This window comes from Belonocnema kinseyi, chromosome 4 (assembly GCF_010883055.1).
Source record: "Belonocnema kinseyi isolate 2016_QV_RU_SX_M_011 chromosome 4, B_treatae_v1, whole genome shotgun sequence".
Classification (NCBI taxonomy): Eukaryota; Metazoa; Arthropoda; class Insecta; order Hymenoptera; family Cynipidae; genus Belonocnema; species Belonocnema kinseyi.
The window spans coordinates 57,368,932-57,381,658 of record NC_046660.1 but is presented as its reverse complement, the minus strand read 5'-3'; the positions used below and the strand labels follow the sequence as shown (position 1 = coordinate 57,381,658).

General features: G+C 23.7%; 2 protein-coding genes across 2 annotated transcripts in view; one reads left to right on the top strand and one right to left on the bottom strand.

The window, feature by feature from the left end:
• LOC117171387 overlaps positions 1-12,727 on the bottom strand; it is a 67,478-nt gene that overhangs the window by 13,453 nt on the left and 41,298 nt on the right. The window lies entirely within an intron of this gene.
• LOC117171389 (ADP-ribosylation factor-like protein 3) overlaps positions 5,798-12,727 on the top strand; it is a 16,826-nt gene continuing 9,896 nt past the window's right edge. Inside the window, exon 1 of the mRNA XM_033358644.1 lies at positions 5,798-6,153. Within this exon, the coding sequence (XP_033214535.1) occupies positions 6,013-6,153 (141 nt within the window). The 5' untranslated portion in view covers positions 5,798-6,012. The remainder of the gene's footprint in view (positions 6,154-12,727) is intronic.

Sequence of the window (12,727 nt, the reverse complement as noted above, 5' to 3'; positions counted from 1 at the left end):
ATGCGAATGCGATATTAAAGCCGGCCGGACCGGTACCCAGGCAATTAACGCGGGGGTGTATAGAAGTTGGCAATAAGAGGGGTTGAACTGAGGGGTGGGGTTGCTCAAATATGATTGGCTGTCAGGGGGTTAATCCCAGGTCGAGCCACACCCCCCTATGTCTCAATCCACCCTATTTCTCGTTCCTCGCTACTCTCGAGAATCTTCATATCCGTTTACAAACATGCAAACCTGCTGCCACTTTCTGCTTCCTAAATGGCTACTTTGTAACTTTTCGCAATATTGCGACTCGCTATGTTTTTTTTTCTTATTACTTTCTGTCAGTTTTCCAATTTTATATCTTCTTTCCCCCTTTGGCTTTGCTGGCGATTATTGTAATTTGTTGATAGAGTTATTTTTCTCTGAGATCTCAGTAAAGCAACGTTTTGCTTAATTAAATTGTAAGATTTATGTTACTAAATGAATCAGTATGGGTATTCTACTAATCTGCTTAGTAGTACTAATTTACGAAATAAAATAGTATCAATGAATTTCTAGGGCAACGTTATTTAATCATCTTTTAAATTAAATTTTTCTGAAAAAAAATCTATTCTTATCGCTCCGCTGGGAATCGAACCACAGAACGCCCAATTGCCAACCGGGTGCTTTCCCATTAAGCTATCAGAGAGATCGAAAGAAGAATCCTTTTTTAGAAATATTCGCATTTAAAGATTTAATTATGAAATTTTTTAATTTATAGCCACAGCTAGTCTGAAAAGAGGTTAAGAATTTATTCTATTATCTGATGATAATACAGATTACTTGAAAAATTTGAATGTGCAAAACCTTGCAAAATAATACGTGTATTTATGAAAAAAGATTATTCTCTCGATCTCTTTAGTAGCTTAATGCGAACGCATCCGACCGGTAATCGGAAGTTTTGTGGTTCGATTCCCAGCGGAGCGAAAGAAGATCTTTTTCCGAAAAAATTTATTAAACATTTTTTCAATTCATAACTCCATCTAGCCTGTATAGAAAATAATTATATTATAATATAATATAATTATATTATAGTATAAAAAAATATTATTTTACAGGACTTCACCAAATATTATGAAAATTTCGAGACATTGAAAAATATATTCAGGACTTTTTGAAGTTTCTAAAAAATACAAAATATTTGTTAAAATTTTGAAAAATCATTAAAAGCGTAAAAATTGCTTTAAAATCTTCTAAATTTTTAAAGAAATTTTAAGAAAATTTGTTTATTCACGTGAAACCTTCTAAAATTCTTTTAAAGTTTCTAAATTTTTGGTTTGGAACCTTTAAAAATATCTGCGTTTTTTTTAATCTCTTACAGTTTAAATTATTTTCCAAAAAGTGAAAAAAATATTTAAACGATAAAAAACTATTATTTCACATGATTTTACAAAATAGTAGGAAAAATTCGAGGCTTTTTAAAAAATATTTAGGACTTTTAATAGTTTGGAAGAGATAAAAAATATTTGATAAATTTTCAGAAATGCTATTTTAATTTTTAAATATCATAAATCTATATAAAACCTTTAAATATTTAAAAATATTTTCAGCTAAATCTAAATTTTCTTTAAATTTTGTAGTCATTAAAATCGTAAAAAAACTCCTAAAAATTTTAAAACAATTTCATTCATTCACTTGAAACCTTGCAAAATTCTTTTGCAGCTTCTAAATTTTTGGTTTCAAACCTTTAGAAAAATTTGTGTTTTTTAAAATCTCTTAAGTTGAAATTATTTTATAAAATGTAAAAAACATATTTAAAAGACAAAAAAAAATGTTATTTCACAGGATTTTACAAAATGGTAGGACATCTTCGAGATTTGTAAAAAAATATTTAGGACTTTTAAAAGTTTTGAAGAAATAAAAAAAATTTGATAAATTTTCGGAAATGCTTTCAAGGTTTAAAATATTTTTAATCTATATTCAAAACCTTTCAAATTCCTAAAAATATTTTTAGCTGACCTGAATTTTTCTTGAAATTTTTAAAACTCATCGAAAATCAAAAAACTTGACTTAAAGTCTTCCAAATTTTGCTAGGAATTTTAAGAGAATTAGCAAAGGTTTTAAATATTTTAAATGTTTCAAAAAAGAATCTAGAAGATTTTTTAAAAATTGTTATTTTACCAGATTTGGCCAACTATTAGGAAAAGTTCGAGCCCCTTGTTGAAAGATATATTTAGGACTTTTAAAAGTTTGGCAGAAACTAAAAAAATATATACATTTTCCGAAAACTTAGTAAGTTTTAAACTATTTTAATTCTATTTATGACCCCTTCAATTCTTAAAAAATTTTGTAGCTGACTCGAAATTTTCTAAAAAATTTGAAAATACATTCGAAATGTAAAAAAGTTCTTAAAATCCTCTACATTTTTCCAGCAACTTTAAGAAAATTTGTTTATTCACTTAAAACCTTTCAAAATTATGAATGAATGAAATGAAATGAATGAAATTTGCATGTATAATAAATATTTTACAGTTTGAAATTCCATTGAACAAATTTTAAAAAGTATATAGAAAATTTTAAAAATTGTATTTTACATGATTTTACAGAATATTAGTAAAAGTTCGAGCCTTTTCCTAGAAATTTTTAAACAATTTTATTCATAGACTTGAAACCTTTAAAAATTATTTTAAAGCTTCTAAAGTTTTGGTTTGAAACCTTATAAAAAATGTGCATTTTTTTAAATCTTTTACAGTTTAAACTTATCTTTAAACATTTTTTAAATTATCTAGAAAATTAAAAAAATTGTTATTTCACAGGATTTTACCAAATATTAGGAAAAGTTCAAGCCCTTTTTAAAGATATTTAGGACTTTTAGAAGTTTGAAAGAAATACAAAATATTTTATCTATTTTCCGAAATACTTTCTAATTTTTAAATATTTGGAATGCCTTAAAGTCTTCTGAATTTGTCTATAAAATTTTTAAAAAATTTTTAATTCATTTGAAACCTTTCAAAATTATTTTAAAGCTTCTAAATTTTTGGTTTGAAACCTTTTAAAAAAATCAACATTTTTTTCAATCTCTTACAGTTTAAATTATTTTTTAGAAAAAGTAAAATAAGTATTTAAAAGATACAAAAATAAAATTATTTTACAGGATTGTACCAAATATTAGGAAAAGGTCGAGCCTTTTTTTTAAAAAGATCTAGTTTTAAAATATTTTAAATCTAACCATAACCTCTTAAATTCTTAAAAATATTTTCAAATGATTAGAAAGTTTCTTAAAATGTTGAAAAATCATTTAAAATGAGAAAAACTGCCCTAAAATCTTCTAGATTTTCCTATAAAATTTAAGAAAATTGATTTCTTCACTTAAAACCTTCTAAAATTCTTTTAAAGCTTCTAAAGTTTTGGTTAGAAACCTTTAAAAAAAACTTCATTTTTTATCAAACTTTTAGAGTTTAAAATTCTTTTCAAAAAATTAAAAAAATAGTCTAGAAATTTCAAAACATTGTTATTTTACAGCATTCCCTAAAATAGTAGGAACAATTCGAGCCTTTTTAAAAGACATTTAGGACTTTTAGAAGTTTGGAAGAAATAAAAAATATTTTATGATTTTTTCGGAAATGCTTCCAAGCTTTAAAATATGCTCAATCTATTGAAAACATCTTAAATTTCAAAAATTATTTTTAGCTCACCCGAGTTTTTCCGGAAATTTTAAGAAGTCATTCAAAATATAAAAAATTATCTCAAAATCTTCCAACATTTCCCACGACTTTTAAGAGAATTAGAAAAAATTTTTGAATAATTCAGATGTGTCAAAAAAGAATCTAGAAGATTAAAAAGAAATTTATGATACAGGATTTTAAAAAGTATTAGGAAAAATTCGAGCATTTTTAAAAGATATTTTGGTTTTTTAGAAGCTTGGAAGAAATACAAAATATTTTGTACATTTTCAAAAATACTTTCTAGTATATAAAATATTTTTAATATATTTAAAACGTCTCAGATTCCTGAAAATATTTTTAGCTTAATCGAATGTTTCTTAAAATTTTGAAAAATCATTCAAAGTTTAAAAAAATTGTCTTAAAAAATTTTTAATTGTTTATAGGAATTTTACGAAAATTTGTTCATTCACTTGCAACCTTTCAAAATTCATTTAAAGCTTCTAAAATTTTTGTTTGAAACTTTTTTTAAAAATCTGCATTTTTAAAAATTTTTTTACTGTTTTAAACTCTTTCCAATCTTTTCAAATCTTCTTTATATTTTTTAAACCTACTCGATTTTTTAATATTCTATTTATTTTTCGAAATTTAGGAAAAACTTTTTAAAAGCTTAAAAATCTTCTTCAATTTTCTCTTAAAATTTATTTTTCAAATTAAAAAATCATAAAAAAATTTTCCATTATTCTTAAGAAAATTCTACTTTCAATCTTTTAAAAATTGTTAAACCGTCTCATATTTTCAAATTATTAGAATTTTGCGGACATTTCTTTTCACTTTTTAAAATTAAAAAATTGTCTTTCAAATCTGTTAAATTCTTCTTTAAGAATTTTAGAAATCATTTGTTTTGAGATCTTTCTTAAATATTATTTTAAAATTTATTTTTCGAAATAAAAATCATTACATTTTTCTTAGGAACCCAAAGATTTATTTTTTTATTTTCTTGAAACCTTACGAAATGTTAAAAATATCTTGTAAGTTTTCATTATTTTTTATTCATTTCAAAATCTCTAAGTATCTCTTAAACTAACCAAATTTGTTCTAAAGTTATGTACTATGGCAATATTTTGCTTTAAAATATTTGACACTCTCTTTAAAAATTTGAGAAAATAATTTTAAATGTTTTGAAATCTATTTCAACCTACTTTTAGAATTCATTAAGGAAAAAATTATTATCAATTTTCCCTTGAATCTTAATAATATTTTTTTTATTCTCTTGATGCCCTGAAATTTGAGTTTATCTAAACATTTTTTAAACCCCGAAAAATAAAAAGAATTGTTTTAATGTATTCCATATTTTTTCCACACATTTTTAAAACTTCAAAACTTACAATTATTCTTTAAAAATAAAACCTAAACCATTTAAAATTTCCCACAAATCTTAAAAGCAAATTTAATCTGAAAATCTCTTTGAAAATATAGAAATGTTTCGAAATTATAGTATTGTGGCGAAATTTTAAAAACCTAATTACTATTTAATAATATTAAACAATCATTTAAAATATAAATATCCCCTTCCACCTATAATTTTTAGAATAGCGTTTTTTTTAACAAAACTATCTTAGTGCCTCTTTTTTCAAAATAAGTTTTATTGGCTCTTAAATTCTCTGAAATTCCATCGCACATTTTTGTAAAAACAATTTTTATTTTCAAATTGTATAATAAAGCGAAAAACGTAAGAAGTAATTTGCCAATTTGCGGGTGATATTTTTAGCCTTCGAATTGTTCAAAGAATTATTTATTTTAATAAATGACTTATTGTAGCTAGAAAACTTTCCTGATTCTAGAAATTGTTGTAACAATTTTAAGCAATTATAAATATTAATTTTCTGTTTTTGAACGTTTTTCCTTAACTTTTATTGTCCTTTTTGGGCCAAATTTTTGCAATGTATTATTTCCTCAGAAATCAGACACTCTATACTTTCTTCTTTTATCTAATAAATTACTTAAAAACTAAAAATTAACATTAAACTAAATAACATCTATTAAGACATGCTCTCAAACCAATTTAAAAAAGAAAGTAATTCAAAAAGTGACAGAATCCCGCCCTAAGTTCTGATTGGCCAGATTGAAATAACCCTCCGCCAATACGAGGCCTCGTGTTATTTCTCCCAAAAAACGGATGTTTTACCGGTGAAGATGGTGAAACCTGAAAAAAATTATATTTCGAGAGCAAAAATGTGCCATAATTAATTAAATTATCATCCTCGCGTGCCAAAAAAAACCAATTACATTTAAACTGAAAAAGAGGTTTTTAACAACATAACCTGAAGGAGATTTCAGCAGTTTAACTTTTATAGGTTAAGTGAATGATGCACTTGTGAAAATTGAAAAAATGGTTCGAAATGTATCAAGAAACAGCTCAAAAACGTTATTTTACGTCGGCTGTGCATGCGTTGGAGCATATGTTGCTTATCGTTATTGGAAAAAGAGGCAATTAAAAACTATCGATGAAGGATTTGAGGAAGTGTCGAAGGTTAGTGTCATTTCACTTCACACCCCATTTTACAGCTTTTGTGCCCCGATTTTAAAATTATTATTCATGTTTACTGAAAAATAGTGTTTTTCTATCAATTCACTATCCTTAAATTTCCAGTGAAGCATAGTAATGTTTTTTTTTTCTAAGAAAATTTTACGAAAAGTTTTGAAACATAACCTCTAAAATTGATGATTTACGATTAACGCGAATAATTATTACCGAAAGTGCAAAGGAATGATGATTCTGCAAATTCTTGTCTATATTACCCATTGTTTTACTTTTTTTTTTGGAACTTTACAAGCATTCTGCGATTTATGACGTTAATATTTAAATTTCACGGAATTGCGATTGAAATGTTTTCAGACTCTCGTAAACTGAATTTTCATGAATTCTTTAGAAATGTTTTGGGATATTTTAAAAGATTCCATGTAATTTTTAATAGATTTCAATAATTTTGAAAGGATTTTTAAAGAATTTAGGCTATTTTGAAAAATCCCGAAGAATTTTTAAGTGCTTTAAAAATCTTCAAGTAATTTTTAAAGATTTCAAGGGATTTCGAAATATTTCAAAGGATTTGCAATATTTGAGGGTATTTTGAAAGATTGGGAATTTCCAGGAATTTAAAGGATTTAAGTTAAACTTCCTGGGATTTGTTAAAAATTTCGGTTTCTTGCTTAAAAATGTATGTATTTTGTTTGAAATCCAACTTTTTGGTAGAAAATTAATCTTCTTGGCTAAAAATTTAACTAATTTGTTGAAAATGGATGTAATGTGTTGGAAATTCGCTTTTTTTCTAGAAAACAATTAATCATCATGGAGGAAAATGCAACCATTTTTGGTTTGTATTTTGTTGAAAATGTATATTTTCTAGTAGAAAATCAATATTTTAGGTTGAAAATTTTAATATTTGTTTAAAATTCGATTTTATTTTGTTAAAAATTCATCTTTATTGGTAGAAAATTTTTTTTAACGAATTGAACTATTTGGTTGAAGTTGGATGTAATTTGTTATAAATTCGTCTTTTCCTGTAGAAAATTTCATATTTTGAGTTGAAAATTAAACTTTTTTTTAAATTGATTGTATTTTATAGAAAATTTGTCTTTTCTGGTAGAAATTAAATTTTTTTGGATTAAAGTTTAACAACTCGGTTGAAAAAGGATGTAATTTGTTACAAATTTGTCTTTTCTGGTTAAAAATAGATAGTATTCTGTTGAAAATTTGTCTTTTTTGGTAGAAAATTAATCCTTTGGGTTAAAAATTGGACTAGTTGGCTGAAAATGGATCTAATTTGTTGAAAACTCGATTTTTTTGGAAAAATAAGAAATCTTTCTGGATGAAAATTCAACTATAGGATTAAAAAATTTATTAATTCTGTTAGAAATTCGTCTTTTTTGGTAGAAAATTAATTTTCTCGGTTGAAAATTCATTAATTCTGTCAAAAATGCTCTTTTTGTTATAAAATTAATCTTTTTGGTTGAAAATTCAACTGTTTTGTTGAAAATTTGATTGTAATTGGTTGAAAATTCGTATCTTCTCGTAAAAAAAATCATCTTCTTGTTAAAAAATTTAACTATTTGGTTAAAGGCGAATGTAATTTCTCGAAAAATTGCCTTTTTGCTAAAAAAATAATTCTTTTGGTTGAAAATTAAAGTAGTTAGTTAAAAATGGATGTAATTTGTTGAAAACTCGATTTTTTTTTTTTTTAAACTCTTTCTTGATTAAAAATACATCTATGTGGTTAATAAATTTATTTTATTTATTTTATTTATAGTAATAGGTCAAAAATTCGTATTTTCTGATAGAAAATTAATATTCAGGGTTAAAAATTCAACTATTTGGTTAAAAATCGATAGTATTTTGTGGAAAATTTGTCCTTTTTGGTAGAAAATTAATTCTTTGGTTAAAAATTGATCTAATGTGTTGAAAACTTGATTTTTTTGGGAAAAAAATCTTTCTGGATGAAAATTCAACTGTATGGTTAAAAATGTATTCATTCTGTTAGAAATTCGTGTTTTTGGTAGAAAATGAGTTTTCTTGGTTGAAAATTCAACTACTTGGTTGAAAATTCAACAAAAAAAAATAATTTTTTGCTTAAAAATTGAACTATTTGGTTAAAAACGGATGTAATTTGTCGAAAATTCTTCTTTTCTGATAGAAAATTAATATTTAAGGTTGAAAATTAAACTATTTGGTTTAAAAATCTGTATTTTGTTGAAAGTTTACCTTTTTGATTGAAAATGAATGCTTCCTTTTGTTAAAAATTAAAGTATTTTCGTTGAAAATGGATGTAATTTGAAAACAAAAAATTTCTGGATAAATGTTCAACTATACGGTTAAAAAATGTATTTATTTGATTAGAAATTCGTCTTTTCTGGTAGAAAAATCATCTTCCTCGTTATTAATTCAACTATTTGTTTAAAATTCGATTGTATTTGGTGGAAAATTCGTATTTTCTGGTAAAAAAATTCATCTTCTTGCTTAAAATTTTTACTATATGGTTGAAAACGGATGTAAATGTTTGAAAATTTGTCTTTTCTGACAGAAAATTAATATTAAGGGTTAAAAATTCAACCATTTGCTTAAAAATCGATTGTATTATGTTGAAAAATCGTCTTTTTTTTTGTAGAAAACTAATTTTTTTGGTTGAAAATTCAACTATTTGGTTGAAAATTTATATAATTTTTTTGAAAATTGGTCTTTTCGGTAGAAAATTAATGTTTGTGGTTGAAAATTCAACTATTTGTTTAATAATGGATGTCATTTGTTGAAAACTCGATTTTTCGTTAAAAAAAAATATCTTTTTGGATTAAAATTCATCTATATGGTTAAAAAATTTATTTATTTTATTAAATATTCGTCTTTTTTGGTAGAAAATTAATTTTTTGCTTAAAAATGTAACTATTTGGTTGAAAACGGATGTGAATTAGTCGAAAGTTCATCTTTACTAAAAGAAAACTAATATTCAGGGTTTAAAATACAATTATTTGGTTTAAGAATCGATCGTATTTTGTTGTAAATTCGTCTTTTTGGTAGAAAATTAATCTTTTTGGTTAAAAACTGAAGTTGTTGGTTGTAAATGGATGTAATTTGTTGAAAACTCGATTTAAGAAAAAAATCTTTCTGGATCAAAATTCAACTATATGGTTAAAAAATTGATTTATTCTGTTAGAAATTCTTGTTTTTTGGTAGAAAATTAATCTTCGTGGTTGAAAATTCAACTATTTGTTTAAAAATGGATTGTATTATGTTGAAAAATCGTCTCTTGTGGTAGAAAACTAATTTTTTGGCTAAAAATGTAACTATTTGGTTGAAATTGCATGTAATTTGTTCAAAACTAAATTTTTTTTGTAAAAAAATAATCTTTTTGAATAGAAATTCAACTATATGGTTAAAAATTTATTTATTCTGTCAAAATTCTTTTTTTTTTGTTGTTGAAAACTAATTTTTGCTTTCAAATGTAACTATTTGGTTAAAAATTTGTATTTTTGGCAGAAAATTAATGTTCCTTTTGGTTAAAAATTGAAGTAGTTAGTTGAAAATGGATGTAATTTGTGGTAATCGATTTTTTGTAAAAAAATATATCTTGGATTAAAATTCAACTATATGGTTAAAAATTTTATTTATTTTGTTAAATATTCGTCTTTTTTGGTTGAAAATTAATTTTTTGCTCAAAAATTGAACTATTTGGTTAAAAAGGGATGTAATTTGTCGAAAATTCGTCTTTTCTGATTGAATATTAATCTTTTGAGTGGAAAATTCAATTATTTGTTTAAAAATCGATTGTATTATGTTGAAAAATAGTCTTTTTTGGTAGAAAACTAATTTTTTGGTTAAAAATGTAACTATTTGGTTTAAAATTGATGTATTTTTTTTTTAATTTATCTTTTTGGTATAAAATTAATGTTTGTGATTGAAAATTTAACTGTTTGGTTAAAAATTGATGTAATTTGGTGAAAACTCGATTTTTGTGTAAAAAGAAATATCTTTTTGGATGAAAATTCAACGATATGGTTTAAACTTTTTTTTTCTACTAAATAATCGTATTTTTTGGTAGAAAATTAATCTTCGTGGTTAAAAATTCAACTATTTGTTAAAAAATGGATTGCATTATGTTGAAAAATCGTCTCTTGAGGTAGAAAACTAATTTTTTTGGCTAAAAATGTAACTATTTGGTTGAAATTGGATGTAATTTGTTAAAAACTCGATTTTTTGTAAAAAAAAAAAAATCTTTTTGGATAAAACTTCAACTATATGATTGAAAAATGTATTGATTCTTTTAAAATTCGTTTTTTTTTTGTTTGAAGAAAATTAATCTTCTGGTTTGAAAATTCAACTATTTTGTTGAAAATTCGTCTTTTCTGGTAGAAAATGAATCTTTTGTGTTGAAAACTTAACTATTAGTTTGAAAAATCGATTGTATTATGTTAAAAAATGGTATTTTTTAGCAGAAAACTAATTTTTTGCTTGAAAATGTAACTATTTGGTTGAAAATTGATGTAATTTCTTGAAAATTCGTCTATTCTAGTTGAAAATGAATCGTTTTCATTAAAAATTCGATTTATTTTTTAAAAAATTCTTCTTGGTTGTAAACTCAGCTATTCTATTACAATTGTAGTTTATTTTCGTTGAAAATTCGTCTTTTCTTGCAGAAAATGAATCTTTTGATTTGAAAATTAAACTATTTGTTTAAAAACTCGATTCTATTATGTTGAAAAATGGTATTTTTGGTAGAAAACTAATTTTTGGCCACAAAATGTAACTATTTAGTTGAAAACTGATGTAATTTTTTTGAAAATTTGTCTTTTTGATAAAATTAAAAAATTTAAGTAGTTGGTTGAAAATGGATGTAATTTGTTAAAAAATCGATTTTTTGTTTTTATAAAAATTTTCAGGATGAAAATTCAACTATATGGTTAAAAAATTTATTTATTCTGTTAGAAATTTGTATTTTTGGTAGAAAATTAGTTTTCTCGGTTGAAAATTCAACTACTTGGTTGAAAATTTATGTAATTGTTATGAAAATTTGTCTTTATGGTAGAAAATTAATGTTTGTAGTTGAAAAATCAACTATTTGGTTAAAAATGAATGTAATTTGTTGAAAATTTGATTTTTTTGTAAAAAAAAAGAATATATCTTTTTGGATGAAAATTCAACTATGTGGTTTAAAACGTTATTTATTTTGTTAAATATTCGTCTTTTCTGGTAGAAAATTAATCTTCGTGTTTTAAAATTCAACTATTTGTTAAAAAATGGATTGTATTATCTTAAAATTCGTCTCTTGTGGTAGAAAACTAATTTTTTTGGCTAAAAATGTAACTATTTGGTTGAAATTGTATGTAATTTGTTAAAAATTCGATTTTTTTGTAAAAAAAAATAATCTTTTTGGATAAAAATTAACTATATGATTAAAAAATTTATTTATTCTGGTAAAATTCGTTTTTCTTTTTTTGTAGAAAATTAATCTTCTAGGTTGAAAATTCAACTATTTTGTTGAAAATTCGTCTTTTCTGGTAAAAAATGAATCTTTTGTGTTGAAAACTTAACTATTAGTTTAAAAAATTGATTGTATTATGTGGAAAAACGGGATTTTTTAGTAGAAACCTAATTTTGTTCTTAAAAATTTAACTGTTTGGTTGAAAATTTATGTAATTTTTTTGAAAATTTGGTTTTTTGGTAGAAAATTAATGTTCGTAGTGGGAAAATCAACTATTTGGTTAAAAATGGATGTAATTTGTTGAAAACTCGATTTTTTTTTGTAAAAGAAATAATCTTTTCGGATGAAAATTCAACTATATGTTTAAAAAATTTATTTATTCTGTTAAAATTCGTCTTTTTGGTAGAAAATTAATCTTCGTGGTTGAAAATTCAACTATTTGGTTTGTATATATTTTGTTGAAAATTTCTTTTTCTCGTATAAAATTAATTTTCTTGATTGAAAATTCAACTATTCGGTTAACATGGTATTGTTATTTCGTTAAAAGTCAATTTTTTCTAGTAGAAAATTAATATTTTAAGTTGAAAATTTAAGTATTTGTTTATAAATTGATAGTATTTTGTTGAAAATTTGTCTTTTCTGGAAAAAAATAAATTTTTTGCTTAAAAATTCTACTATTTGGTTGAAAATGCATGTAATTTCTTGAAATTTCTTATTTACTAGTAGAAAATTGATCTTCTTGATTGAAAATTCAACTATTCGGTTAACATTGTATTGTATTTTTGTGGAAAATTCGCATTTTTTATTCGAAAATTGTGGGTCCGGATGCAATAAGGGCACATAAAATTTTTTCGTGCGAAAACGAAGTCCCCTGGAGGCTTTAGAAAAAATTTTCGAATTTTAATTTTCAAAAGATATATATGGATGTAAAATTTGATTGCGCATATTTTTTTCTTAAGACAAAAAGTTGTAACTTTTTTACTTTAAAAATTAAAGCCAAAAAACTTACTTTTTTGAAAAAGTCGATTTTAATCGGTTTTTCACTTCAACTCGTGCTCTGTACGTCAGTTTTTGGAATTTTTGAATAAAATTTTCAGAAAATATACCTTAGGGTATCCTTCGATTCATAGAGGAACA